General features: G+C 32.6%; 1 protein-coding gene across 1 annotated transcript in view; it reads right to left on the reverse strand.

The window, feature by feature from the left end:
* Nucleotides 1-22,975, reverse strand: part of LOC120177207 (protein-tyrosine-phosphatase IBR5-like) — a 35,575-nt gene extending 12,600 nt beyond the window's left edge. Inside the window, exons 1-4 of the mRNA XM_039183427.1 lie at nucleotides 22,969-22,975; nucleotides 20,616-20,622; nucleotides 2,861-3,102; nucleotides 1,007-1,106 (exon numbers count right to left, since the gene is read on the reverse strand). Of these exons, the coding sequence (XP_039039358.1) occupies nucleotides 1,007-1,106; nucleotides 2,861-3,097 (337 nt within the window). The 5' untranslated portion in view covers nucleotides 3,098-3,102; nucleotides 20,616-20,622; nucleotides 22,969-22,975. The remainder of the gene's footprint in view (nucleotides 1-1,006; nucleotides 1,107-2,860; nucleotides 3,103-20,615; nucleotides 20,623-22,968) is intronic.
* Nucleotides 22,976-27,483: the final 4,508 nt, after the last annotated feature.

Below are 27,483 nucleotides of genomic sequence, written 5' to 3' on the forward strand. Positions count from 1 at the left end.
GTTTGTTAATATTGTTAAGGATAGGTTAAGAGTTTTGGAGGGTCTTATTCGTTGGGTAGCTAGGACAACAAATATAGAGGCTGATGGTTTAACTAAATATGGTATTGGCTAAGTTAGAGAGTTTTAGCTTGGGTGGTTCTTTCTTTTTGTTTTTCGGGCTTTCAGTTGTAAGGGGGTTGTTCTTGGATGTAGTCTACTCTTTGTAATACTTTTTTATCAATAATATTTGAGGCACTCTTTTCCTCCTTCCGCTGATTAAGGAATTCCAATAGGCGTTCCTTTAATCATGAAGGGGTTTTTTAACAATGCATGCTCCTCTTATCAAAAAATAAAGGTAGATGAATTAGCTAAACTGGGAATTGGTTGATGTTTTTGTTGTTTCTAGTTTTTATGTAGGAGATAGCTTACCTTGGGTAGGGTAATGTTTGTATTGTCCTGGTCCTATGTATTTCGATAACTTTTTGATTGGCAATAAATTTATGGGACACTCTTTTGCTCATTCCAATGTCCGTTGAGATACTCCTTAGTATTTCGATGGTTATGAAGGGGGTTTTTAACTAGGCCTCTTTTTCTTATTAGAAAAAAAAAACAAAGGAATCATGATTTAAGCAGAACAAACCATAAGAAAAATACCAAGTTGAGAAAAGCGTCCGAGACCTAAACTCAAATTTATCTTGGCCATGTTTCCCAATCGTGAATGTATAGAGTGCCTATTGAAGCACATGCATTTGACGGCAAAACACTCATAATTGACAATAGGAATCAAGAAATTTAAAAAGCAACTCATGATGCAACATAAAAAGGGAGAATATACTCAATAAGTGCTTCTCAGGACACTAGAAACAAAGTGCATATGTTATTGAGTTTGCTCAAACCAATATTGTGATGCACAGGAAAAAAATAATCCTACGCATGACAGAGGAAATAACAAAGTCGTGCACAAGAGAGGAGGTATCAAAGTCAAGCTTTTGACAAGACTCAAAATGAAAGACAAAGGTTAACTCACCTAAAAATTGTATTGCATCGTCAAATTGTAAACTTTTGTCATCTTGAAGGCAGTGATAGACAAATGAATTCTTATAGAGATTTTGACAAGCAGGTACGGTCTGCAGAGAAATAATGTAAAAAACATAAGGATATGCCATACAAGCAATCTACAATTTTTAAAGTTTGGTGTCTTCAATATGTATTTTAGCAGTCGCAAACATCCAACAAAGAGGAACAGGGGATAACCTTATGATAGGAAATAAAAAGAGAGTATCTTGACAATGTCAATCTTACCACTTTTCGAGATGTATTGGCACAAGAGCTTATATTATTATAATATTATCTATTTCAGTTTTATTAAACATTAGAGATATTCTAGAAGGCTAGGATTATAAGTTTACTTTACCTAGGGCTAGGATAATACTATCTTCGTAATCCTGGTATAAATAAGCTGTAAAATATTACAGCTGCAACTTATTCTTATTATTTTCTTAAATTATTATAAAGAAACGAGAGGTTTTTTAAAACCCTAAGTTAGCTAAAGTTCCATCTTATTTCCTAATCGTTTGTTCAGCCTTATTTCTTTCAATTGTTGCTGTTTTTCTTCTTAACCAGAAGATGCATCTATCAGTTTGCTAAGTTGAAATGTAAGATCCACAACATGAAAAAACATAACTCTGCAGTCACCAAAGTTAATCCCAGCTTCTCCTCATTCCAACTACATTATCAATTAAATTAGGTTCAAAACATAATCATCTCATCATTCTTTGATAAGAAGTTCTTAATCTTTGACCCGTTCAAACAAAAATTCAGATCTGTGTTCTTAGAAAAGGAAAACAGAATCCATAAACTTCTAAAATGTGTAAATCTAACAAACAAGCTTTCTACAGGCTGCTCTGCTTTGCCACCTGCTGGTTAATTCTAAATGTATGATGGCTCCGATAGAATCTTAATTTACTATCAAAAGGAAATCTCGTCACTTTGGTCAAAGGCACCCCAATGCATCTATTACGCTCTAGATATGATAAATTAGATCCAATACTGTTAAAAGTTTAATTCTAGACATCATTCGCCACTTTATCTTAGAACTGTCTGCCATTCTATGCCTATGTACCCAAGCAAATGGAAACAACAATTATCCAAATTAAAAGTTCTCAAGTAAAACTATGAAAATCTTACTTCACTTGCATATCTGACACTGCCAACAGATTCTCCTTTTAACACTCGAGGCTGAAAAAGACAACAATTGCTCTTTGGATTGTATGACCATCAAGTCTTACTATTATTCTAGTTCTAACTTTACTCGATTGCACTCGCACATCCTGTTCTGCTCTTGCCTCGTTCCAAAATCATATAATTGATTCTAAACTTCTTCCCTATGTTTCTAAATTGAGATAAAAAATATATATCCGTTTGAACTCATCCACGAGTTTATCCAATAAGTAAAGGCTTCACCTAGAGTTTCAATATAGATGTTGCAGTTGATCTTTTCTTCACATCCTTAATCCCCCAGATCACAATAAGACTTGTACAGGAAAACTGACATGGGAATTTTATAGATCAATAAAGTTACAAGATGTTACTCATACAAATAATTAGTTTAATACTCAATCCCCAACCCTACATTCCAAATGATTACAAAGAATAAATCACATCAAAGTTCAAACAGCAGAATAGAAACCTTAACATAAAAAAAAACCATCTCTATCTTATTCCAATCAGTAAACATCCATAAATAAACTTTTCACTAAATTACTAGCATTCATCAAATCCATAAGCAGAACACCAAAAGAAAAACAAATAATAAGTTGATATTAATACTATAAAGAAACATAAATAACAATGAAAAGAAAAGAAGAAGAAAGGGACTGACATTAAGGACGCGAGTGATCCCTTGAGTCTTGAGAAGCTCAGAGCGAGAGGCGTTATCGTAGCTACCCAAATAGAGAAAGTCCGGCAAGATCAGCGATGGAAAAGCACTGAGTTGAAGCGATGTTCTATCGGAAGAAACAGGAGGTCTGTGCCCACAAATCCCACAAACTTCCCCTTCTTCGTACTTGTGGTAGTGCCCGCATACCCCACATGGATTTTCCCTCTCCCTCTTCCTCATCCCCAAAACACTGAATAAAATAATAAAAAAGCCCCGATTTTCTGATTAAATACTGATGGAGGAAGCAGAAATCGAAAGGCCCAGAGTTTTGTTTTTGAATCAAAGGGCTCTTTAGTTGCATGAAAGTTCTTGTTGCATCGAGATATTGCTTGATCGAGAGAGAGAGAGAGAGAGAGAGAGAGAGTTGATTCAAAGGGATACTTGTTAGAAGCAAATTGTCGAGAAATTATCTACTTCACTTTTCTTAAAAATAATAATTGTCAAAATATTTAACGTAATTTATCACGCTTGAATTTATTTTATTAAACTAGGGAAGAGTCTGCGAGGCAGATCGTACAGAGTAACGTATTATTAAATTGATGTATTGAAATATATCATAAATAAATTTATTATGTAAATATTAAAAATATAAGGATTTATTTAAAATTATTTATTAATTAAAATTTAATTTAATTTTTAATAGAAATATAATTTAATAATGATTTTTATTAAAAAAATTAATAATTATTTGAGTGATTTAATTTGTTTTAGAATTAGATATTTTAAATTATTTAAAAGTTGAGGGTGGTCTTCAACATCGTCACTGTCGGAGTCGGAAGGTCGTCACAAAATAGTTAACAATAAATCTAATCTTGTCGACGCCCAATTTATTGTCACCCAAATCGTCGTCATTCGTCATCTCAGAGGAGCAGCAGCCTTTAAACTGAAACTGTTTTCATTTTCTTTTATTTGCGTTGGCCTTCGTAAAATCAATCCACACCGTCGGTCGGCCGTCTCCAACCTCCGGCGACCACCACGACCATCAGTCATCGTTAGTTTCCAATCACCGTCACATAGAAATTCCTCTGCAAGAAAGTCTCGATCGTCTTTTTCCTCTTTACATGACTGCTACAAGTAGGGTTGTAAATGAGACGAGATAGATCGTGAGCTATTCGAGATCGACTCGATCAAGACTCGATAAATACTCAGATCGAATGGACTCGACTCGAGCTCGAGCTCGACTCGAGCTCGAGCTCGACTCGAGTTCTTAACGAGCTGAAACGAGCTACTCGATATTCGACTCGAAAAGCTCATGAGCAGCTCAAAAATATAATATATTAAGATTTTATTTAAAATAAATAAATTAATAATAATATTAATATTTATGTATTGATTTTTTAAAAAAATATAGTAAGATTTCATGTATTTAAGGTTCATGTTCGAGTTTGAGTTTGAGGCTTTAATCGAGTTAAGTTTAAGAAATTGTTTTTTCATTTCGAGCCTTTTCGAGCTGCTCACGAGCTTCAGAAGCTCATGAGTTTTCAAGTCGAGTCGAGCTCCATTTCAGAGTTTTCGAGTCGAATCGAGCTCAGCAATACTCGAGCTCGACTCGGCTCGTTTACACCCCTAGCTACAAGTTTGTTTTAGATTTTATTTGTGAATGGTTAAATTTCATTTTAACTCTCCTTATTAGTGTATTATTTCTAAAGGTTAAATTTCATGGAAACCCCCCCCCATAATTTCTCACATTTAAATTTAGGACAAAAGCATATGTATGTTTTATTAGGCATGGCAAAATTACACTATCCACCCCCATAATTTTAACTGAAATGGTCAAATTTCATTAAAAAAAAACCCTCCATAGTTTCTCTCATTTAGATTTTAGACAAACCGAATGTTTATGTTTAAACAGACATGGCTAAATTACACTAACCACCCCATACTTTTATTTTAATTTAAATAGTCAAATTCCATGAAAACTTCCCACACTTTTCCCTGTTTAGACTTTAGACTTATAGGTTCTAAATCTTCTATAATTTTTAATTTATTTTTTATTTTAATAATTAATTACAAATTTATTCTTTAATTTTAAATAATAATATTATTAATATTTTAATTTATTCATTTATTTTTAACTCGATGGTAATAAAGTTGAATCTTAAAACTTTTTTAGTAGTTTGTTTTAATAAAGGATTATCAATTAAAAAATCAATTATTTTTTATTAGTATTAGTATTAGTTTTAATTTTAATTTTATTAATTGTTATCATATAATATTAATTTTAATTAGATATTGTTCATAAACAATTAATTTTTATTAGTATTAATAATAATATTAATATTCCAATTTATTCAATAATTTTTATTAGCATTAATTTCATATTATTTTATATCAATTGTTATCATTAATCTTAACAATTTGATATTTAATTTTACTTGATATTAGTTGTGATTATTTGAATCAAGATAAAATTAATTTTGATACGTAAAATTTAATATTGATCATTAATTTTAAATTTTTTATGTTTAATTTTAACTTGATATTCAATTTTATCATTGCTTTTGATTTAGTATTGGTTTTGATCAAATAAATTTGACCTTGGATTTAATAACTATTTGAAGTAGTTGATGTATCTTAATTTATCTCCTTCAGAACAAGCGAAGAGGGAGTGTAAGCGGGATATCAAAATGAATTCAGAAAAGATTAATATTGAAGTACATTCATTGTGATTAATTAAAAGAGTTGTATATGTTTAGCTTGTGGTTAAAATGTTAAGTTTCTCGTTACGAAAGAAAATTTAATTTTTATTTATTCCTTATAACAAGTTTTAAGTGTTATATTCGTTGACTCACAACGTTGAGTAGTTCTCATTACTGCACATAAAGTTTTTTTTAGTAATTTTCATTTAATACAATAAATAAAAGAAAATATAAAATGGATTCAACTAAAATTAAAGTATTTTTAAAATATAAATAAACTCACATGTATAAAAGTATCTCCGCATATATGCTTTTGTCCATTTTTCTTTGGTCTCGTATAATTCTTTTACCCACCTCCTATCTTCAAATTTATGTTTATTAACTAATTCAATCCAAGCTTTTTCAAAATCTAGTGGTGTTCTACACTTGTCAACGCACCTCATAAATCCATCGTGAAATTGATTATTACCATTTGATTTGACATTCCTCATAAATGTCATAAACATATTTTATGTTTCGCCTCTGGGAGTACTTGAGCAATGGCATTTTCCATAGCTTTATCTCCATCAGTAATGACAATAAGTGGTTTGTAGCCATCTCCAACTGTATCAATTATTAATAAACCCACACATAGGTATATTTTTTCTCATTTACTACCAATGCACATCCAAATGGAACTGTGTTTTGGTGATGATTAACACTAACCAAGACTACAAATGGTTTTTTGTATGCATTGCACTTGTAGATAGTGTCAAATGCAAGTACATGTCTAAATTCCTTAAAATAGATACGTGATATATCATCACACCAAAATAATTTCTTCAATTAAATTTCCATGTTCATCTCTCATATGTCTCACAATAAATAATGGATCAAGTTCTTACTTTCCATAAAGATACACCATCACCATTTCAACATCACCATCTTGCACTCGTTTGATCCTATGTACGTAGTTGTATAAATCTTTTTGTATAAATCCAACATTCTCAAGAGAACAGCTTCATTAATGAAATTTTGCATCATTTTATTCGGAGCAATTCCGGAGTTGTACATGGTATTAATTTTGATCTTATCTACCTCAATAATTGTTCGAAAAGGGCCTACAGCCAAATCATCAATGAGTATTACAAATTACAAATATATTAAAAAAGAAATGGTAAAAAATATAACATAATTGCACATTTATTTACCTAATATAAGACACTTGAGTTGGCTTTATCATTTCATGACAATGATATGCGTGGAATTTCTCAACTTTCCAGAATTTATATTGTTCGTTAAATATGAATTTAATAAATGCTTGACATCCAACTCTACTTATTGGTTTTGGTTCGTGTCATAACGTATCCCTCGGAGATTCGTTAGACTTAAAAATTAATTCGGGGAAAGATAATGAAATTTAGGTTTGAAACAATTTTATTTTAGAGTCGCCATCAACCTTTAAGTTAGGTAGGTTGAATACCTAAAATATCATTTTTAATGAGTTCACAAAAATCATTAAAAGACAAAAAATGGTATGTATTTTAACAAAAATTCATTTTTAAGAGTTCGGGAGTCGATTACGTGTGGGGAAGGGTGAGCACCCCCACAACGCCCAGGTTTGGTACCTAAATGATTATATGATGTCTAAATGTTGGGAAATTACAAACTTGAAAATATATTTAAATTATGATCCTTCTATTCATTCAAAATTTATTTAAAAAGATGTTAATTCTCTCAAACTAAAACAACATTGCCTTTCCAAATAATAATATGACGACAAATAATAAATGCAATGGACACAAAAATTAAAGATCACAAATATATTGTTATGAATTAAAGTTATTTATTTGACCCGAAAAATTATAATTACTTTTTTAGAGAAATTACATTGTTTTTTATGGACGATCCTTGAAAATGTACTTCCATTATAGTTAGGATATTTTTTCATGGATCCCCTCACAAAGGATATTTCTTTAATTTTATGGATAATATAATTTAAAAGAGTATAGTACTATTAAAAATTTAGAAATACTCGAATAAAAATAATTCTTTTTGTACGAACAATCATTGGAAATACACTTCTTTTATAGTTAGGAGACTTTTCCACGGATTCCCCTCACAAAAAAGATATTGCCTTATATATATATATATATTTAAATCAAAGAAAAATAAAATAAAAAATGGAACGAGATAAAATAAAATAAAACAAAATAAAACAAAACAAGATAATAAGGTAAAAATAAATAAATAAAACTATCGAATACAAAAAATATGACCCTTTGTACGAAAAATATTCGAAAGACACATTCCCTTATAGTTGGGAGATGTCTTCATATATCTCCCTCACAACGAAATTTATCCTTCTTGTATTTATAAAAAAGAAATACGGTGATTTATAATAAATAAAGTTCGAGTAATAATAATATAGATATAATATGAAAGTATGTACATGAAAGGGGTAGCAATAACAAAGGTAATCAAATTCGATTTTGAGTCGATAATACAAGTCAAGCATCGGTAGTCTACTAACATGAATAAGGGACTAACATGAAAACTTTATAAACTAACAATCAAGATTAAAATACCACACAAATACGACAATAAATAAATAAGGCTAAAACATAAACAATGAAGAATATATGCATTGGAAATAAACAAACCACCAATGATAGCGGTTAGCAGTTAGAAATTTTAGTTGTTAGAAACATTAGCAGTTAGTGGTTAGTAGAGTCTGAACCATAATAATGTGGATCGTACACCGGATCAGGTCATCACAAGGTTGAATAATAAATCAAACAAATTAATAAAAATAACAATTAGGAGTTAGTAGAGTCCGAACCATAATAATGTGGATCGTACCACGGATCGGGTCACCACAAGATCGAATCGAATATGATAAATAATAAATAAATAAATAAACAATGGTTAGAATGAAAGAAAATAAAATTCAGTGGTTAATGTGAGATAAAATAAAAGTTAGCAATTAATTCGAAATAATAAAAATGCATAGATCAGTGACCAAATTAAAAGAAAGCAAAGCAGGGGGTCAGAATCGCAATAAACAACACAAAAAGATGGATGGTGACCATAATGTGAAAGCATGGAAGAAATAGAGTGACATATGGATGATTAACCCTTAAAACAAGTACCAGAATGTAAAAAGAGCAGAAATAGGGAGGGTTTATGTGCAATTTACCCATTAACACAAAACAGACAAACCCTTTTGTGCGAAAAAACTTCGAAAGACACATTCCCTTATAGTTGGGAGATGTCTTCATATATCTCACTCACAACGAAATTTATCCTTCTTGTATGTATAAAAAAGAAATACGGTGATTTATAATAAATAAAGTTCGAGTAATAATAATATAGATATAATATGAAAGTATGTACATGAAACGGGTAGCAATAACAAAGGTAATCAAGTTCGATTTTGAGTCGATAATACAAGTCAAGCATCGGTAGTCTACTAACATGAATAAGGGACTAACATGAAAACTTTATAAAATAACAACCAAGATTAAAATACCACACAAATATGATAATAAATAAATAAGGCTAAAACATAAACAATGAAGAATATATGCATTGGACATAAACAAACCACCAGTGATAGCAGTTAGCAGTTAGAAATTTTAGCTGTTAGAAAAGTTAGCAGTTAGTGGTTAGCAGAGTCTGAACCATAATAATGTGGATCATACCCCGGATCGGGTCATCACAAGGTTGAATAATAAATCAAACAAATTAATAAAAATAACAATTAGGAGTTAGTAGAGTCCGAACTATAATAATGTGGATTTTACCACGGATCGAGTCACCACAAGATCGAATCGAATATGAGAAATAATAAATAAATAAACAATGGTTAGAATGAAAGAAAATAAAATTCAGTGGTTAATGTGAGATAAAATAAAAGTTAGCAATTAATTCGAAATAATAAAAATGCATAGATCAGTGACCAAAATAAAATAAAGCAAAGCAGGGGGTCAGAATCGCAATAAACAACACAAAAATATGGATGGTAACCATAATGTGAAAGCATGGAAGAAATATAGTGATATATGGATGATTAACCCTTAAAACAAGTACCAGAATGTAAAAAGAGCGAAAATGGGGAGGGCTTATGTGTAATTTACCCATTAACACAAAACAGACAAACCCTTCTCCTTTTTCTTTCTTTTCTGCGCTAGACCGGTCAAGGAGCTAAGATCAACTTCGGCCACCACCACGGTGGCACTCCGTGCTCCGAATCTTACCTACTCTGACCGAGAAGGCGACCTAAAGTAAAAAAGAAACGACTATAACCCTATTTTCTCTTTTTTTTGGCTCGATCAAAAACCTCAAAACATGGCTGCCACCTCTCAACTGGAGCTTAACAGAGCTCCATAACCGGCGTCAATGGTGACCCCCCGAAAAAAACCCCAAACAGCAAGAAAAAATTGAGTAAAGAAAAAAATAAAAATAAAAGTATAAGTAAAAAATATAAAAAGGTGGTCTACTATTCCAGTTTTTGGGGAGAGGAAAATGTTTCATTTGGCTCTCTTTTTTTCTACAAAACGGGGCCCCAATTTTACAAGAAAAATTGGTTTTTAAACTCTTCTAAAATAACAAATGGTAAAAATACAATCCTGGTCCTTTTATTTTGTTCCCTCTTTAATTTTCAAGTAAAATTAGGGTATTATAGTTGTACCTCTTTGCTCGTTTGTTGTGTAAACAAAGAAGAAACAAAGACAAATAATGGCCTAATTTTGTCTGAACACATTGTCAATCCATCTTCAGGCTCCAAGATCCCTCATTTTTTGCCTCGATCTTTCAACAGAATTATTTGTCTCTATGCCCATTGTTGCATGACGAGAATGTGTCAAAGACCATAAACACCAATTTTGTCTAGCTATGATGTTTGCTCTACATCTAGAGCTCCAATTCTTTGTTTGAAAATAGAGTATTTAAAGATGACATTGTTACTTCATGTTGAAGACGTCGGGTCAATCTGGAGATAATTTGGTGTTGAAGACGACACTGCTCATCCATGTTGAAGAGTTCTGGCAGCTTTTAGGTAAATTATTTGTTGAAGATGACATTATTCCTTCTCGTCGAGGAAGTCGGGTAAATCTGGAGATAATATGGTGTTAAAGACGACATTGCTCATCCATGTTGAAGAGTTTTGACCGCTTTCATATAATGATGCTCCTTCTCATTGAGGAAGTCTGGTCAATCTAGATAATTTAAAGATAACATGATTTCTTCGCGTTAAGGAAGTCTGGTTATCTGAAGATGACGCTGCCCCTTTGCGTTGAGGAGATTTGGTCGGTGGATGACATTGTTCCTTCGTGATGAGGATGTATAGCCATCTTTGGGGATAATTTGGAGACAATATAGTTCCTTCACGTTAAGAAAGTCTGATTGTCTAAGGATGACACTGCTCCTTCTCGTTGAGGAGATCTGGTCGGTTGCCAATGAGTCACTTGAAGATGAAATATTCTCTCCCAATCTTGGAATTATGGAATAAATTCTTTGCTAACTCTTTGAATTCCTGTAAAATATGCAACATTTGAGTGAAATCAAATAAGTGGAAAGAAATTTGTTTCTAGAGAAGCTATCTCAGGTGAGATAAAATTTTGTTTCGAGTGAAACATTTCAAAATTTACTTTTCAAGGGAAAAATGTCTCAAGCGAGACAAAATTTGTTTTTAGGAAAACAATCTTCAATGAGATTAATTTTGTTTCAAGTGAAACAATTTCACAATTTGTGTTTCGAATGAGGACTATCTCAAGCGAGACGAAATTTGATGTTTTTTTAAACATTCTCAAGTGAGATAAATTTTGTTTCAAGTGAAAGAATTTCAAAATTTGTTTTTCTATGGGAAACTGTATCAAGCGAGACGAAATTTATTTTTAAGAAAAACAATCTCAAATGAGATTAATTTTGTTTCAAGTAAAATAGCTTCAAAATTTGTGTTCTAAGGGACGATTGTCTTAAGAAAGACAAAATTTGTTTTGAAAGAATCAATCTCAAATGTTCGTGTCTTAAGGAAGACTGACTCAAGTGAAATAAACTTAGTTTCAAGTGAAAATTTTAAAAATTTGCATTTCAAGGGAAAACTATCTCAAGCGAGACAAAATTTGTTTTGAGAGAAACAATCTCAAAGGCCACAAACAGTCTGCTCCTACATGTTGAGGAGATCAAGTTGTCTTTAGAAGATATGATCATTCGCTCCAGGATGTCAAATATGTGGATGATATTGTTCCTTCATGTTGAGGACATCTAATCGTCACCAAACTTTCATTTCCTAAAAGATCAATAGAAAAATCATGTATTTATGAATGACTATCTTCCATGTTATGATGAATTTGATTTCATGTATTTGACTTGACTTTTATTTTGATAAAAATGGCTTTTTGAATTCGTCCTCATGAGAGGAGAAAATGACCTTGAGGGAGGAAAATTAGATGATTACCTCATGAGAGGAGAAAAATGTCTTTTAAGAATGAAATAAGGATTTCAGGGAAAAATAATCTTAAGAAAGACTAGATTGATGTTTTTAGATGAACAATCTAGAGAAAAACGGAACTAGTTTCTCAAAAGAGATTATAAAAACATTCTTACTAGAAGGGAAAACCTTTTTTATTGTATGCGATGATGAATGTATGATGCAAATGTGCAAATTCATGTGATGTGTATGTTTATGTTGATGCATGTTTTATTGATTTGTGATGGGAATGGTTGTATGAGAAATCTCCCTTCTATTCCTGATTCGGTTGTATGTGTTTTTCGCTAGAGTGTACCCTTGCAAACTTGACTCGTGTCAATTACTTATTGCCCCAACAAATTTTTTTGTTGATAAAATTAGCTTTATATGCCTGAACTTGTGTAGAAATCTAATAGAGTTTTCCTTCTTGCTTTGAAAAGAGAATCCATCATTTTAAGCTTTGGAGACTCTATGTGTACTGTTGCTCTATAGCGAGGAATCAAAGGCCATTTCCTAGAGTTGACTATCGCAATAAATGATGGAATATCATACTGCCCCAAGCTTAGAAACAACTGAGACACATCTATGCCAAGGATGATGGTTGGAACCTTAGAAACAACTGGAATTGAAGGTGTTTACTCAATTGCTAACATCGAATTCAGTCCTCCAAGCTTTGCATTGATTTTTAGAAGCAAGTTCATAACGTATTGATCGTTGACCCTAGTTGGAGCCATACACTGTGTCATTATGCCAAACTCGACAAGATTCATAAATATTAGGATTTTTTTATCAGATAAAACACAAAGGAGGAAGTGTGGAGCTTCAGGAAGTTCAGATTGGGTTTCCCTGATCATTTCTTCAAATTCTTTCAACAAGATATTAGTGTTTGCTCTGATTGGGCTCTTGACTCACCTTGAATAGAGGATCTATATGAATTGAATCCCGAATAAGGCTATTTGTATCACGTCATGTTGAGAAGTTAACGCCAGCCCATAATTCAATCTTAGTTGGCTTCACTAGTTTCTTACAATTAAGATTTCATTACTCACTCCGTGGCAAGAAAGCTTCATCGCTTTTAACCTTGGTACAGGAAGAACACGACCTTCCACTTGAGTGAAATTTGAATTTAAAAACCCCATATAATCGAATCATTGGTTCAGTGCCATAGTTATTAGTTCGTAAAATATTCTACAACTTATTCATACTTTCTTGTGGCTTTTGCCTAGTTTTTTCAACCTGGGAAGCTCTTTATATGATGGTCGGAGCTTTTGAATAGCGTTGCAAGGGAATTAAAGAACAAAATTTAGTGGGAAAATAAGACGGATGTTTTGGCTTGCGAACATTAATGCATGGGAAAGCACCAGAATAATACAACTGTATGTTGTGATGATAGACAAAACAATCATATATAGCAAGCTCCATTGTCTCTGCTTCGCCATTTTCGGCCTTCACGTATTTCTACCTCATTGAAAATAAATATCTGCTCAGTTCAATGATCTTCTCTTCCTGGAAGATACGGGCCTTCAAAAAATACCCCAACATTTATCATTTTTTGCTCCAATATTGATTCTAACCTTGAGATTTTGTGTTTGGGAGACATGTGTCAATTATCAAGACCCACTCCAGAGAAATTATCTTGTTTGAAAATGTTTTTCTTCTTCTTTTTATTTCAAAAAAATTGAAAAATATCAATTAAAAGAATTTTGAAAAATGTTTAATCAATGTCGACACCGTTTTTTACCCGGGCAGGGAAATACTTATACCAAATCAGGGATTTACTCTTTGAAAAGCGTTTCGAAATGTGAGGAGTCACCACCAATCATTTAAGGTGAGATTGGGACACCGTAAAAACCGAGTGATTTTAATAAAATATTCTATTTTTATCAAAATACCATGTTTTAAGGTATGCGAAAATCCAGAAATCGGGTTTGGGAGTCAGTTATGCGTGGGAAAGGATTAACACCCCCACAAGCGCCCAAAAATTGGTACCTAGTTGATTACCCTATATTTAAAATAAAAAATTTTGAGTTTGATCTTTATTTAATTTGAAAGTTATTACGGATGCAAAGTTGAAAAGGGTATTCGTTTATTGAGACCGATAGCATTCGCTCCCAAGAGTAAATGCGGGATATCAACTATTGTGCCTAATAACCGAATATTACCTCATTTTTTAAAAATCATGCTGAGGTCTTTGAAAATGATGTCGACCTATTCCGGGAATCACTAGTAGTCACCCCCTGAACATACTTGTGGGAGATATACCATTAATTCCCTTATAAGTGAACATTGCCTTAGGTTTTAAAAAAGCAATTAAACAAATTTTTATTCATCCTAATTATGCTAAGGGTAAATTAAGGCTTTTTCTAGCTTAAAGCGTCAAATTATGAAAATTAAGAAACCTAGAGGATTAAACCTAAATGTAGGCTATAATATTTACCCTATTTGATTTTTAATCAATTATTGAATCGAATAATTGAGATGGTCCCTTGAGCATTTATGCGAGGACCAACTTGAATTATTCCCTAAATTAAAAGAGTTATTTTGAAATTATATAAAGTAGAGGTTCTAACATTAATTTAAATTAATTTTAATCAATATTGTAATTCGAATAATTAAATTGGAACCTCTAGCAAAAGCGAGGACCAAATTAAGAATTCTCCTAATTTAATGACTAAATATGAATCTAATAATTAAAAGGTTATGGACTAAATCTAAAAAAATGATATATCAAGGACTAAATTAAAAGAATATAAATATTAAAGGTAATTAAAATATGTAAAAGGACTAAAATTAAAGTACTGAAAAATTAAGGGTAAAAAATAAAAGATCACAAATTTAAAGCACATACAAGGTAAGGACTGAAATTAAATAAAGAAAAGTAAAAGACATAAATTTAAATGTGCATAAAATTAAATAACATAAATAAAAAGTGAAAATAAAATAAAAGTTAGTATTAATTTTAATTTTTAACTCGGGCCGTCAATAATACGAGTCGTACCCCAAGTCCAGTCACCTCAAAGTCAGATTATCAATTAATATTCATATTTAAATTAGTAGGGACTAAAATGAAACAAAATAAAAATAGTGGCCAATTACAAATAAGCAATCACTAAAATGAACAAATTGCAACTATCATATTAAATTCACAATAAAATAAAAGGCAGAATCCAAATAATGGCTAAAATGAAAAAAAAACGTACAAAACAATGACTAAATTCGAATAAATCATAATAATAATAGTGACTAAATTAAAATAAAATAAAACATAATGATAAAAGTGTGATAAATTAGAAAAGAGAGATCCAATGACCAAAATGAAAAAACACGACAAATATTGGGGGACCAGAGAGTAATTAACCCTTAATTTTGGCGCCAAAAGCATGAAACACACTCAAAATGGAGGACTTGAAGCATGACTTACCCAAAAGTTTTAAAACTAAAATTTCCACCTTTTCTCATATACAGAATCATGTGAACCAAAAAGTTTTAAACCCCTCCTCCATCTTTTCTCTCTATCTCTCCCCATTTGAACCAAACGACCACCATACCTCAACCATCAAAAACATCGTCGGTCACCACCTCTCGATCACCGTGGCTACCATGGCCACCACCTATGGTGGCCGAAAAAAACTCCAATTTCTCCATAAAAAATGACCCCAAACAATCCCCCATAAAAAATGACCCCAAACAATCCCAAAGCAACTTACATATTCCCATTCTCTTCTTAAATCGAGATCTAGGACAAAAAAAACAATACCCTACTCCGAACAGTCGACGAGGCCACTGACGACCTCTTTGCGCTCTGACAAGGCTATTCTACCCAAGGTAAAAGAAAACTCTCCCCTTATTATTTGTTTTCTGTTTTTAGGAAATAAAATGGAATAATAAATAAATAAATAACCTCGAATATGTTTGAGTTCTTTTTTTAATTTCCTTAAATCCCCCTTACAATGGTTTGATTTTTGGGCTTTATATAAACCCATTTTTTACATGTAAAACAAATAAAAATTTTGATATATTTATTTATTGTTGGTGCAATTGGATGGTGCAATTGGCAGGGGATGGGCAACAACAGTGGCTGGTGGTAGCAGGCTCGGTTGGTGGTGGCAGCAGGTATGACAGGGGGATAGCGAACTTCACCCAGGATTTGGTGGAGCAGGGTAAGGCTACTTTAACTTTTAATTTTTATTAGGTGAAAATTGGTGATTACAACTGCCCCTCTTTGCTCATTGCTGTGAAACAGGAATATAGCAAAGACATAAGACACCAATTTTCATCTGTTTGGTCCATCAATGAACTTCGAGCTCCAAGTTATTCTCATCATGATCTATCCACTAGAAATGTTCGTCCCTCGAGTGAGGCATCGTTGATTCGAAATGTCGTGAATCGAGAAAAGGAAACAAGCTCTTCTTTATGAATTCTCTACTGGAAATGTTGGTCCCTCAAGTGAGGCATCGATGATTTAAAATACTGTGAGTCTAGCCAAGGTTGAATAATTTCTTCTCATGAATTCTCTACTGAAATGTTGGTCCCTCATGTGAGGCGTGGATGATTCAAAGTGTTGTGAATCGAGCACAGGAAATGTCATCCCTTCTGGTGGGGCATTGCTGATTCGAAATATTGTGAATCGAGCAAAGGAAATATTGATCCCCCAAGTGAGGTGTTATTCGTTTTAAGAAAACAATCCTAAGTGAGATAAATCTTTTGTTTCGAGTGAAACTATCTCAAGCGAGATAAAAATCTATTGTTTCAAGTGAAACTATCTCAAGTGAGATAAAAATCTTCTGGTTCGAGTGAAACTATCTCAAGTGAGATAAAGTCTTCTGTTTTGAGTGAAACTATCTCAAGCGAGATAAAATCTTTTGTTTCGAGTGAAACTATCTCAAGCGAGATAAAATCTTCTATTTCGAGTGAAACTATATCAAGCGAGATGTTGATCCCTCAAGTGAGGCGTCGCTGATTCGAAATGTCGTGAATCAAGCAAAGGAAATGTTGAAAACATCCTGCCCGAAGGTCTTATGGATGGCCCGAAGGACTTATCATCTTGCTCAAAAGACTTATAGATGACCCGAAGGATTTAAGCATCATGCTCGAAAGGCTTACTCATCAAGAAACCCTTGAAAATCAAGCTTAGTTTCTTAAAATATTTTGTTTCGAGAGAAACTATCTCAAGCAAGATAAATCTTCTGTTTTGAATGAAACAATCTCAAGCAAGATAAAATCTTATGTTTCGAGTGAAACTATCTTAAGCGAGATAAAATCTTCTGTTTCAAGTGAACTATCTCATGCGATATGAAATATTCTGTTTCGATTGAAACAATATCAAGCGAGATAAATCTTGTTTTTAAAAACAATCTTGAGTGAAATGAAATGTCTTCTTTCTAAAGCGAGACAAATCTTGTTTTAAGAAAAACAATCTTGAGTGAAATGAAATATCTCGAGTAAAAACTTTCTCAAGCGAGACAAATCTTGTTTCAAGAAAAACAATCTTGAGTGAAATGAAATATCTTATTTCGAGTAAAAACTGTCTCCAGCGAAACAAATCTGGTTTTAAAGAAAAACAATTTCAAGTGAAATAAATTTTCTGTATTAAGCGAGACTGTCTCAATCGAGACAAAATTTGTTTGGAAATGTTGAATCTGAAGATGATTGCTCCCTCTTGCTGAGGTCCTTGAAAAAGATAAGATTTCAAGAGAAATTTTAATGGTACCCTCGTGAGAGGGAAAAATTAAAGTTTTCATTGCATAAGATGATGGATGTTTGATGCAAATATGCAAATTCATGTATGAGTAATGCATGTTTTTCTTGATTAATATAAATAAAAAGGTGCTCATGCAATCTTGGTTCTCTTCTTGATCTGCTCGTCTTCATTCCTCCCACAACATGGTGTACCGTCGCATTTATTTGCAAAAATATGTTTTTCTCGTTCCCTAACATTCCAATTTTTTGCCCCACTTTTTGATTCTGAACTTCTAGGTTTGAGGGACCTTTGTCAATTTCCAGGCTAGAACTCTCCAAAGAGATTGTCCTGTTTGAAAATCTTTTCTTTCTTTTTATTTTCAAAATGTGGAAAGTTCGTTTAAAAAATATCCTTCTTTTAGGCTCACAATTGGAGCAAATCACAGAACATGAGTTCACTAAATATCAAAAGAAGAAATAACTCTTTTAATCTTTCAAAGTTATACCTCTTTGACAAGTGTCAAAATGATGAGTTGGTTTCAGGTTAGCTCCTTAAAGTTTCTAAGGTTTCAGTTATCGAAATGTCATTTTTTCTTCGGTCCTTGTGAACCTTACGACATGCCCCTCTTCTTTTGCTTGGCATTTTAATCAGATGTGGACAAAATGACGCAACTAGCATAATCAATCACTAGACTTTCTAGAACACTTCTATTCCGGTTCTTTGAAATCTTTCATTTGTTCAAGCTTCATAGACTTCCTTTAACAAAGATAGTACATGGAAATCAGTCTAAACATAAAATTCCTCCATGCTTGTGTGAGGTTGACTATAATAGGTGTTCATCGATTCCCTTAGTCCATTTTCATCGAATCTCATTATTAGATCAACTTGATTTAATCTTCCATTGTTTATCTAGATGAATTCAGCTTTATTGTATATGTATTATAAGCACCTTTATTAGGCTAACTGAAGGGTTCGTCTTATCACAAAATCTTCGACTTGACAATTGCAGTGGAGCAAAAACCGAACTGATGAGTATCCGAGTAATGTCATGGTTCGAATACAATTAATTCATAGAGCCAGGGCTTTTGAGTTATCTCTGTAACCAATTGCTTTAGTAGGATAGCTCAACTTTATTGTATGATAATAATTTATTAACCTTTTGAGTATTCAGATTTAGAATTTCTTAAGCTCATCGAGAAGACCATGTTATAGTCTAGGTGTCTTTGATGGTCAAGAAATCTCACATTTAGAGTTTAGTTCCCAAACAACTGACCTAAAATAAATTTGTCTACTCTACCATTCCATTTGCGAAGATTAGTATCATCACTGAACGTCTTCAAAAGAAGTGTAGTCTATGCAGTTTTGTAATGTCATACACAAGAGATGCCACATGTGTTCTGCTTATATTCATACCTGAATGCCAAGCCTTATGATCATTTCCTCGTGAGAGGAGAAGACTATAGTGGTCCCTGTAAGAGAAGGGTATGGTGTTCAAATGTATCATCCGGGGTAAGGTCAAGGGTCTTTGTTTTATTAGTTTTCAATCTTGTCATTTTGTCAAAGATCTATAATTTGATTCTTAAAAGAGTCTTTCATCCAGTGGATATTTAAAGAGTTTCGAGTCTGAAAATTACTCATTGCTCATAACCTCAGAAGGTGGCATTTTATTTAAAATGTTTAATTGTCAAGTGACTTACAAACTTTTTAACGAAAAGAGAAAGAAAAGAAATTCAAATAACACAATATACGAGTGCATCAAAAGTTCATAGTGGCTGTAATTATTTTTCTTGGTTTGCATTAGAATGCCCCGTTATTCATTGAATGTTCATGCCCCTGAATCGATTAAATTCTGAACCTTACGCTTTAATGCCCCACAATTATCAGTGATGTACCTTGAACTTCTGACGGTGTTAACATCACGTCCATAGCTCTCGATCTTTTTTTTTTGTATGAATAAGGTGACTTCTTCTTACCTTGAAACTTTTATCGCAAGATTATTCGTGAGTTACTCTCAGGATCCATGATTAATGCAATGTATACCATGTAATGTACAATGTATATATACTAATATAAAAATGTAAAGATGCACATGTAAATGCAAAGATGCAAAAAAAATGGGAGTGCAAAATGCGAGATGTGACAAGGAATTGATCCAAAAATAATTGTTCCTTAAATAATTCTCGAGAAACCGACAATTTCTAGGTACACAGGGAAATGAAAATCTGGTCCATCTTCAAGTTGTCCAACTCCTACGAGCATTTGGGTATTGTATCATCTTCAAAGCTTCTACTTTATCTCCTACTTTCAGAAATCTTTCGAGTTGAATCGTAATCTTCAAATGTTGGCTTCAACATCGAATCTTCTTGAGCCCACATTGTTATCTTAGTAGGTATACGTTCGGCTTGTGTTCTTAATAGGTAGACTCTCTCTTGGCGCTTCTCGATCTACGTAGAGCATCTTCGAAATTCTTTCGATCCCAACGAAAGGCATTATTGTGGCATAGTTTTTCAAGAACCTTCTAAATGATCAGTTATTTAAGGGATCAATACCTTGAATGCTATGTCATGTTCATGCAAAAATGCAACAAAACCAGACAAAAGGAAATCAATGTTAGTCAGAGAAACAAGACAAAAAGAATCAAGTCTGTTGAAATGATTAGTCAAAGAAATGTAATCTTAGCCAAAATAATTAAATATGAGTCAAAGTTAAGACCAAAAAATAAAACATACAATGGAAATTAATAATACTAACCACATGTGTTCTAATTCTCCTAGGTTATCCACATGGCTCTAGCAGGGTACGTTTACTAAATTCTCTGCATGAGGATGGATTCTAGCAACGGGTTCCCAAGCCATATTTATAACATGCTAAGGTTAACCCCGATTATGGCTCATTACAGACTTGCGAATTGGGTTTAGCTCAGAGGATCACACCACTAAAAGTGTACCTCGGATTTGATATTCGGGTAGGCAACTTAGGATGCTTTCCAGAGATACTTTATCAGACCCACACAAGGAAGCCCAATGCTCATCGTGAGGTGTGACGTTTCTCCCTACTTAGGTGAACCGGGTTGGAGAACGGGTTTAGAGTTATGATATGCAATAATCTTAAATATTCACAGAAGTTTAAGCATTAATTAGAGAGAAAATATTTTTTTCTTTTGAAATAACATAATGAACTGTAAATTAAAACAAGATTGAGCTCATAATTTCCCAAAATCCTAAATATAAGGTAACCAACTTGTGGATCGACTCTCAATTTGTTTTAAAAAAACAAAACGTCCCCAGCAGAGTCGCCAAGCTGTCGACACCGTTTTTCGCCCGAGCGGGGAAAGACCGATACTGACTTGGGGGTTTACTCTTTGAAAAACATTTTGAAATGTGAGGAGTCACCACCAATCATTTAAGGTGTGATTGGGACAACGTAAAAACTGGTGGTTTTAATAAAACATTTTATTTTTATCAAAATACCATGTTTTAAGGTCTGCGAAAATCCAGAAATCGGGTTCGGGAGTCAGTTACGCGTGGGGAATGATTAACACACCCACAAGCGCCCAAAAATTGGTACCTAGTTGCTTACCATATATTTAAAATCCAAAATTTTGAGTTCAATCTTTATTTAATTTGAAAATCATTACGGATGCAAAGTTAAAAAGGGTATTCGATTATTGAGACCAATAACATTCACTCCTAAGCGTAAATGCGGGAGATCAACTATTGTGCCTAATAATCGAATATTACCTCGTTTTTATAAAATCCTGATACAGTCTTTGAAAAGAATATCGACCTATTTTGGGAATCACTAGTAGTTACCCCCTGAGCATACTTGCAGGAGATATATCATTAATTCCCTAATAAGTGAACATTATCTTAGGTTTAAAAAAATGCAATCAAACAAGTTTTTATTCATCCTAATTAAACTAATGGTAAATTAAGACTTTTTTCTAACTTAAAACATCAAATTATGAAAATTAAAATAACCTAGATGATTAAACCTAAATGTAGGCTCTAATATTTACACTATTTGATTTTTAATTAATTATTGAATCGAATAATCGAGATGGTCCCCTGAGCATTTAGGCTAGGGCCAACTCGAATTATTCCCTAAATTAAAAGAGTTAGATTGAAATCTATCTAAAGTAGATGTTCTAACATTAATTTAAATTAATTTTAATCAGTATTGCAATTCCAATACTTAAATTGGAACCTCGAACAAAAGTGAGGACCAAATTAAGAATTCTCCTAATTTAATGACTAAATATAAATCAAATAATTAAAAGATTATGGACTAAACCTTAAAAAATGATCTATCAATGACTAAATTAAAAGAATATAAATATTAAAGGTAATTAAAATATGTAAAAGGACCAATATTAAAGTACTGGAAAATGAAGGGTAAAAAATAAAAGATCATAAATTTAAAGTACATAAAAAGTAAGGACTTAAATTAAATAAAGAAAAGTAAAAGATATAAATTTAAATGTGCATAAAATTAAATAACATAAATTAAAAGTGCAAATAAAATAAAGTTAGTATTAATTTTAATTTTTAACCCAGACCGACAATAATGTGAGTCGTACCCTGAGTCCAGTCACCTCAAAGTCTGATTAGCAATTAATATTCGTATTTAAATTAACAGGGACTAAAATGAAACAAAATAAAAACAATGGCCAATTACAAATAAACATTGACTAAAATGAACAACTTGCAACTATCATATAAAATTCATAATAAAATAAAAAGAAGAATCCAAACAATGGTTAAAATGAAAAAAAAATAACGACTAAATTCAAATATATCAGAATAATAATAGTGACTAAATTAAAATAAAATAAAATAGAATGATAAAAGTATGATAAATTAGAAAAGAGAGATACAATGACCAAAATAAAAAAAAAGGCAAACATTGGGGGACCAGAGAGTAATTAACCCTTAACTTTGGCGCCAAAAGCATGAAACACACTCAAAATGGATGACCTAAAGCATGATTTACCTAAAAGTTTTAAAACTAAAATCTTCCCATTTTCTCATATACAGAATTACGTGAACCCAAAAGTTTTAAACCCCCATCCTCCATCTTTTCTCTCAATCTCTCCATATTTGAACCAAACGCTCACCATACCTCAACCATCAAAAACATCGTCGGCCGCCACCTTTCGATCACCGTGGCTACCATGACCACCACCTATGGTGGCCGAAAAAAAATCCAACTCCACCATAAAAAAAACAACCCCAAAGCAACTCTCATATTCTTCTTCTCTTCTTAAACCGAGATCTAGGACCCACAAAAAACAATACCCCACTCCGAATAGCCGACGAGGCCACCGACGACCTCCTCGTGTTCTGGCAAGGCTATTCTACCCAAGGTAAAAGAAAACTCTCCCCCTATTATTTGTTTGTTGTTTTTAAGAAAAAAATGAAACAAAAAATAACAAAAAAATGAAAAAAGAAAGAGAGAACCTTGAATATGCTCGAGTTCTTTTTTTAATTTCATTGAATTTCTCCTACAATTGTTTGATTTTTGTTATTTATAACAACCCATTTTTTACATGTAAAAAAATGATATATTTGTTTATTGTTGGTGCAGTTGGCAGGGGATGGGCAACAACAATGGTTGGTGGTAGCAGGCTCGGTTGGTGGTGGTAGCAGGCTCGGTTGGTGGTGGCAGCAGGCATGACAGGGGGGTGGTGAACTTCACCCGGGATTTGGTGGAGCAGGGTAAGACTACTTTGACTCCTAATTTTTATTAGGTGAAAATTGGTGATTGCAATAAATTTTTTTAAAAAAAATATTGCCTCTTTCTAGGTTTCACAATTGAGACAAATCATAAAACAAGAGTTCATTAGATATAAAAGAATTAATTACACTTTTAATCATTCAAAAGAATTATAACTATTTGACAAGTGTCAAGATTAATGCTAACTTTGAGATAGAGTTAAGTAAGGAAAGGATAAGATGTCTCAGGTTGTTGTCTTTGGTCGAAGGTTTGTCATTCTCATTTCTTTGATGTTCACTGATCTGATGGAGTAGCTTATGTGCTTATTTATTGAAAGTGTTCTCTGGCTCTCAGCTCTCATGAGCACATTCGGCTTGTGCCATGTTTTGTCAAGGGATTTGTGAGATCACCTTCTATACAACAGTTGTACGATCTTTTATATTTGAGCCGCCTTTTCAGGTTTTCAATTCGAATCCTCCTTTGGTTTCAACACGTTATTCAAAATTTTATGTCTTGAACCCCCTTTGTCATTTTTCTATCATGCATTAAAAATTTTAGAAAACCTTTTATGAATAAAAGATTAATCCTGACGGACGGGATGAAATCTGAAGATAATCTCTTATGTTTAGAAATCATGTATGATTAGAAGGGTCTTTTAAGGAACGTAATGTAGGCTATGGTTCACGGTTATGAAAGAAAGGGATAAATTGTCCCAAACAAGTGTTTAAGGGTAATTGGACCAAGGATCAATTCATTCTGATGCCTTCAGTCTTGTATTGCTCGATTTGAGTATGCTCATATGTCTGGTAAATTGATTCTGGAATGATTGTACTTGATCAATCTTATAGTTTGAAGCTCAATGTGTCACTTGACTCGAGGGACTCTTTGCATGTGCTTCTTGTTTTTTTCCTTTGCTTTTTGCTTTTTTTCTTTCTTTTTTTCTCTTTGCTTTGATTTGATCTTTTCACTTTGCATTTTATTGGGGATAATGAGTGACTGAGAAAATATCTACTCGAATTCTAGGATGATCCACATCGACCGGGTCGGTTCTGATCATTGCTCTATCCTCTTGAAAACTACACATGGTCAGCAGATGAAGAAGGAAATACCCTTTAGAATGATAACCGCTTGGCTAGACCACCCCAAATTCAAAGAATTTTTGCATAAGGGACACATATGACAACATTTCTTCTAATTTGGAGAATTTTCAAGGAGAAAATTGGTGATTGGAACCATAATATCTTTGGATTCATCGGAGTCAGAAACAAGAGGATCATCGCAAGACTTGAAAGAATTGACAAGGCACTGCAAAATAGATATTCGAATTTTCTGGTACATCTCGAGGAGTCAAAAAATGAGCTAGAAGAAACTTAGGCAAGAGGAATTACTATGGTTCCATCGAGCTAAAACTAATTGGATCCACTACGACGATAAAAATACAAAATATTTTCATAAATGTGCGGCATCTAAATAAAGAATGAACTCCATTTTAATCCTTAAACTCCCTTTTAAAACTATTTCCACCAACCAACAGGAGCTATTGAAGCATGTAGTGGAGTACTTTAAAACCCTTTTCTCAACCTTTACGAGTGAATGAAAGAATTATAAGGTCAGGGGTCAATTTCCAAATTTGAAAACTAACCTAGTGAGGAAATTGGAACCTACACTGAACAATACTAAAATTAAGAAGTCAGTATTCGACATGGGTCCCTTCAAAACACCGGGTGCGGATGGAGTCCATGCAGTTTTCTACCATGAAAACTGGAACATACTGGGTAAAAGTGTTTGCCAACTTATTAAAAGAATTATGGGTGGAGAAGCTATGAAGGAAACGATCAGTAGAACCTTAATTGTGCTTATTTCCAAGATTGAAAACCCCACCCTCGTCTTCCAATTTAGGCCAACAAGTCTCCGCCAGGTCACGTACAAAATCATCACAAAAGTGATAGTTAACCGCCTCAAACTGATGTTACCTGAGATTATCTCGTGCAACCAGACAAGTTTTATCTCATGCCGATCTATCACAAAATATCATCCTTACTCAGGAGACCATTCATTCAATATATCATAAAAAGGAAAAAAAAAGGTTGGATGACGATTAAATACGATTGGAAAAAAACATATGATCGACTGGAATGGAAATTTATAGAAGATACATTTCAGGACACCGGTTTCCAACGAACCTAAGGAATGTGATCATGGGCTGGGTTAAGTCAAGTACGACGCAAATTACTTGGAATGGTACTTTATCTAAGGCCTTCAAACCTTTAAGAGATATACGACATGACGATCTATTATCCTTATCCCTGTTTGTTATCTGTATGGAGAAGTTATCACATACAATAAACTCGGAAACAATAAATGAAGTTGGAACATGATTAAATTGTCTAAAACTGGATCGGATTTATCGCATCTTTTTTCACTGACGATTTGATTTGATTTACATAAACCGATAAAAATCAAGGTAAAGACATCAAATGTGTGCTCCAAGAATTCTGTCAATGCACTAGTCACAAGATTAGCATAACCAAAACGAACATTTTCTTTTCCAGAAATGTTTCAAACCATGATAAAGAAAAAGTCAACGAAAGTCTTGGATTACAAAAAGTCCACATCCTTGGCTGATACCTTAAACTGTCACTGCTTCACGAGAGTCAGTAAGATCACCTACCAAAAAGTGCATGACCACCTGACGGGATGGAAAACCAAAACCCTATCAATGGTTGGGTGTGTTACACTAGCCAAGACTTTGTTATCCACAATTCCTTATTACACCATGCAAACAATGAATCCGCCAATTACCGTCTGCGGGGAGATTGAAAGATTAATTATAAACTTTATATAGGGTCAGACCCATGAACGAGAAGGTGTTCACCTAATCAAGTGAGAACAATTATGTAAACCTTTGAAGGAAGGGGACTCAGCTTAAAGGTTCTAAAAAAGTAAAATGATGCATTTCTAACGAAGGTTGACTTCCAACTCATCACGAAACCGGAGGAGCTATGAGCAAAATTTTTTGCATAATAAATATAATAGCGGATCTAGAAGTATTTTTCAAGGTGAGTACACATATATATTAATTACACAAAATTTTGATAAAGGGTGGATACAACTAAAATTCAGGGTGGATACACCCTTCACTACTCTAGTAACAATGATAAATCCCATATCATATTTATAGATTTTAGTATTCGTCTATTGTTGATACATGTCAACATTTTAGCTATCAATCTTATAAATGTTGAGAATATTTTATAGATAATTCCAGATATAATATAAAATATCACAAATATTTAGATTATATTATGAATACTTTTAGATATATATTATTTTATTATTATTTGAGAATATTCTAAGCATTTTAGCTTTTGTATTCGTATCCGTTAGATATCTGATATGACTTACAATATATCTTGGTACAATCTCTTTATCTTAGCTTGAGTTTCTTCTCCTGCTTCCCCAGTCGAATGAGGCAACAATGTCGACCCTGTAATATATTCAGAACGTTGAGATGTCTCGTACAAAATGTTATAAATCAGAACCGAAAAAGTTATTAGTAGGAGTAACATAACATGTTGCACTAAAATTTTATACAGGGTAAGAAAATGAGTTATAATCGGTAAATGTTATGGATATTATTAACATTTTAGGTTTTGCCAAAAATGTTATGGTTAATTAAGAAATAGGTTATGATATGTATTATTAATGTTTTTATTAATTATTCAAAAGTATTTATAGATTTTAATCATTTGATTGATTCAAATATATTATTTTAATTTTTGAAATGTATTTATTAATTAATGTTATGAAATATAGATTTGATTTAGTTATTTGATTATATGTTAATTTAGTATTTGTAATTTTTAATTCTTTGATTTAGTATGCATAAATTTTTTTATTTGATTTAATATATATATATATATATATATATATATTATTTTGATATTATGTTTGATATATATTAATTAATTCAAATATAATATTTTGATTTATATAAAGTTGCTCACTGTCATTTGATCCATGTGGTCTCAAAGAATCTTTGTCCACTCCCTGTCGTGAAGTTGCTCACTGTACGAATTTA

Source organism: Hibiscus syriacus, unplaced genomic scaffold (assembly GCF_006381635.1).
Source record: "Hibiscus syriacus cultivar Baekdansim isolate YM2019G1 unplaced genomic scaffold, ASM638163v2 tig00112285_pilon, whole genome shotgun sequence".
Taxonomy (NCBI): Eukaryota; Viridiplantae; Streptophyta; class Magnoliopsida; order Malvales; family Malvaceae; genus Hibiscus; species Hibiscus syriacus.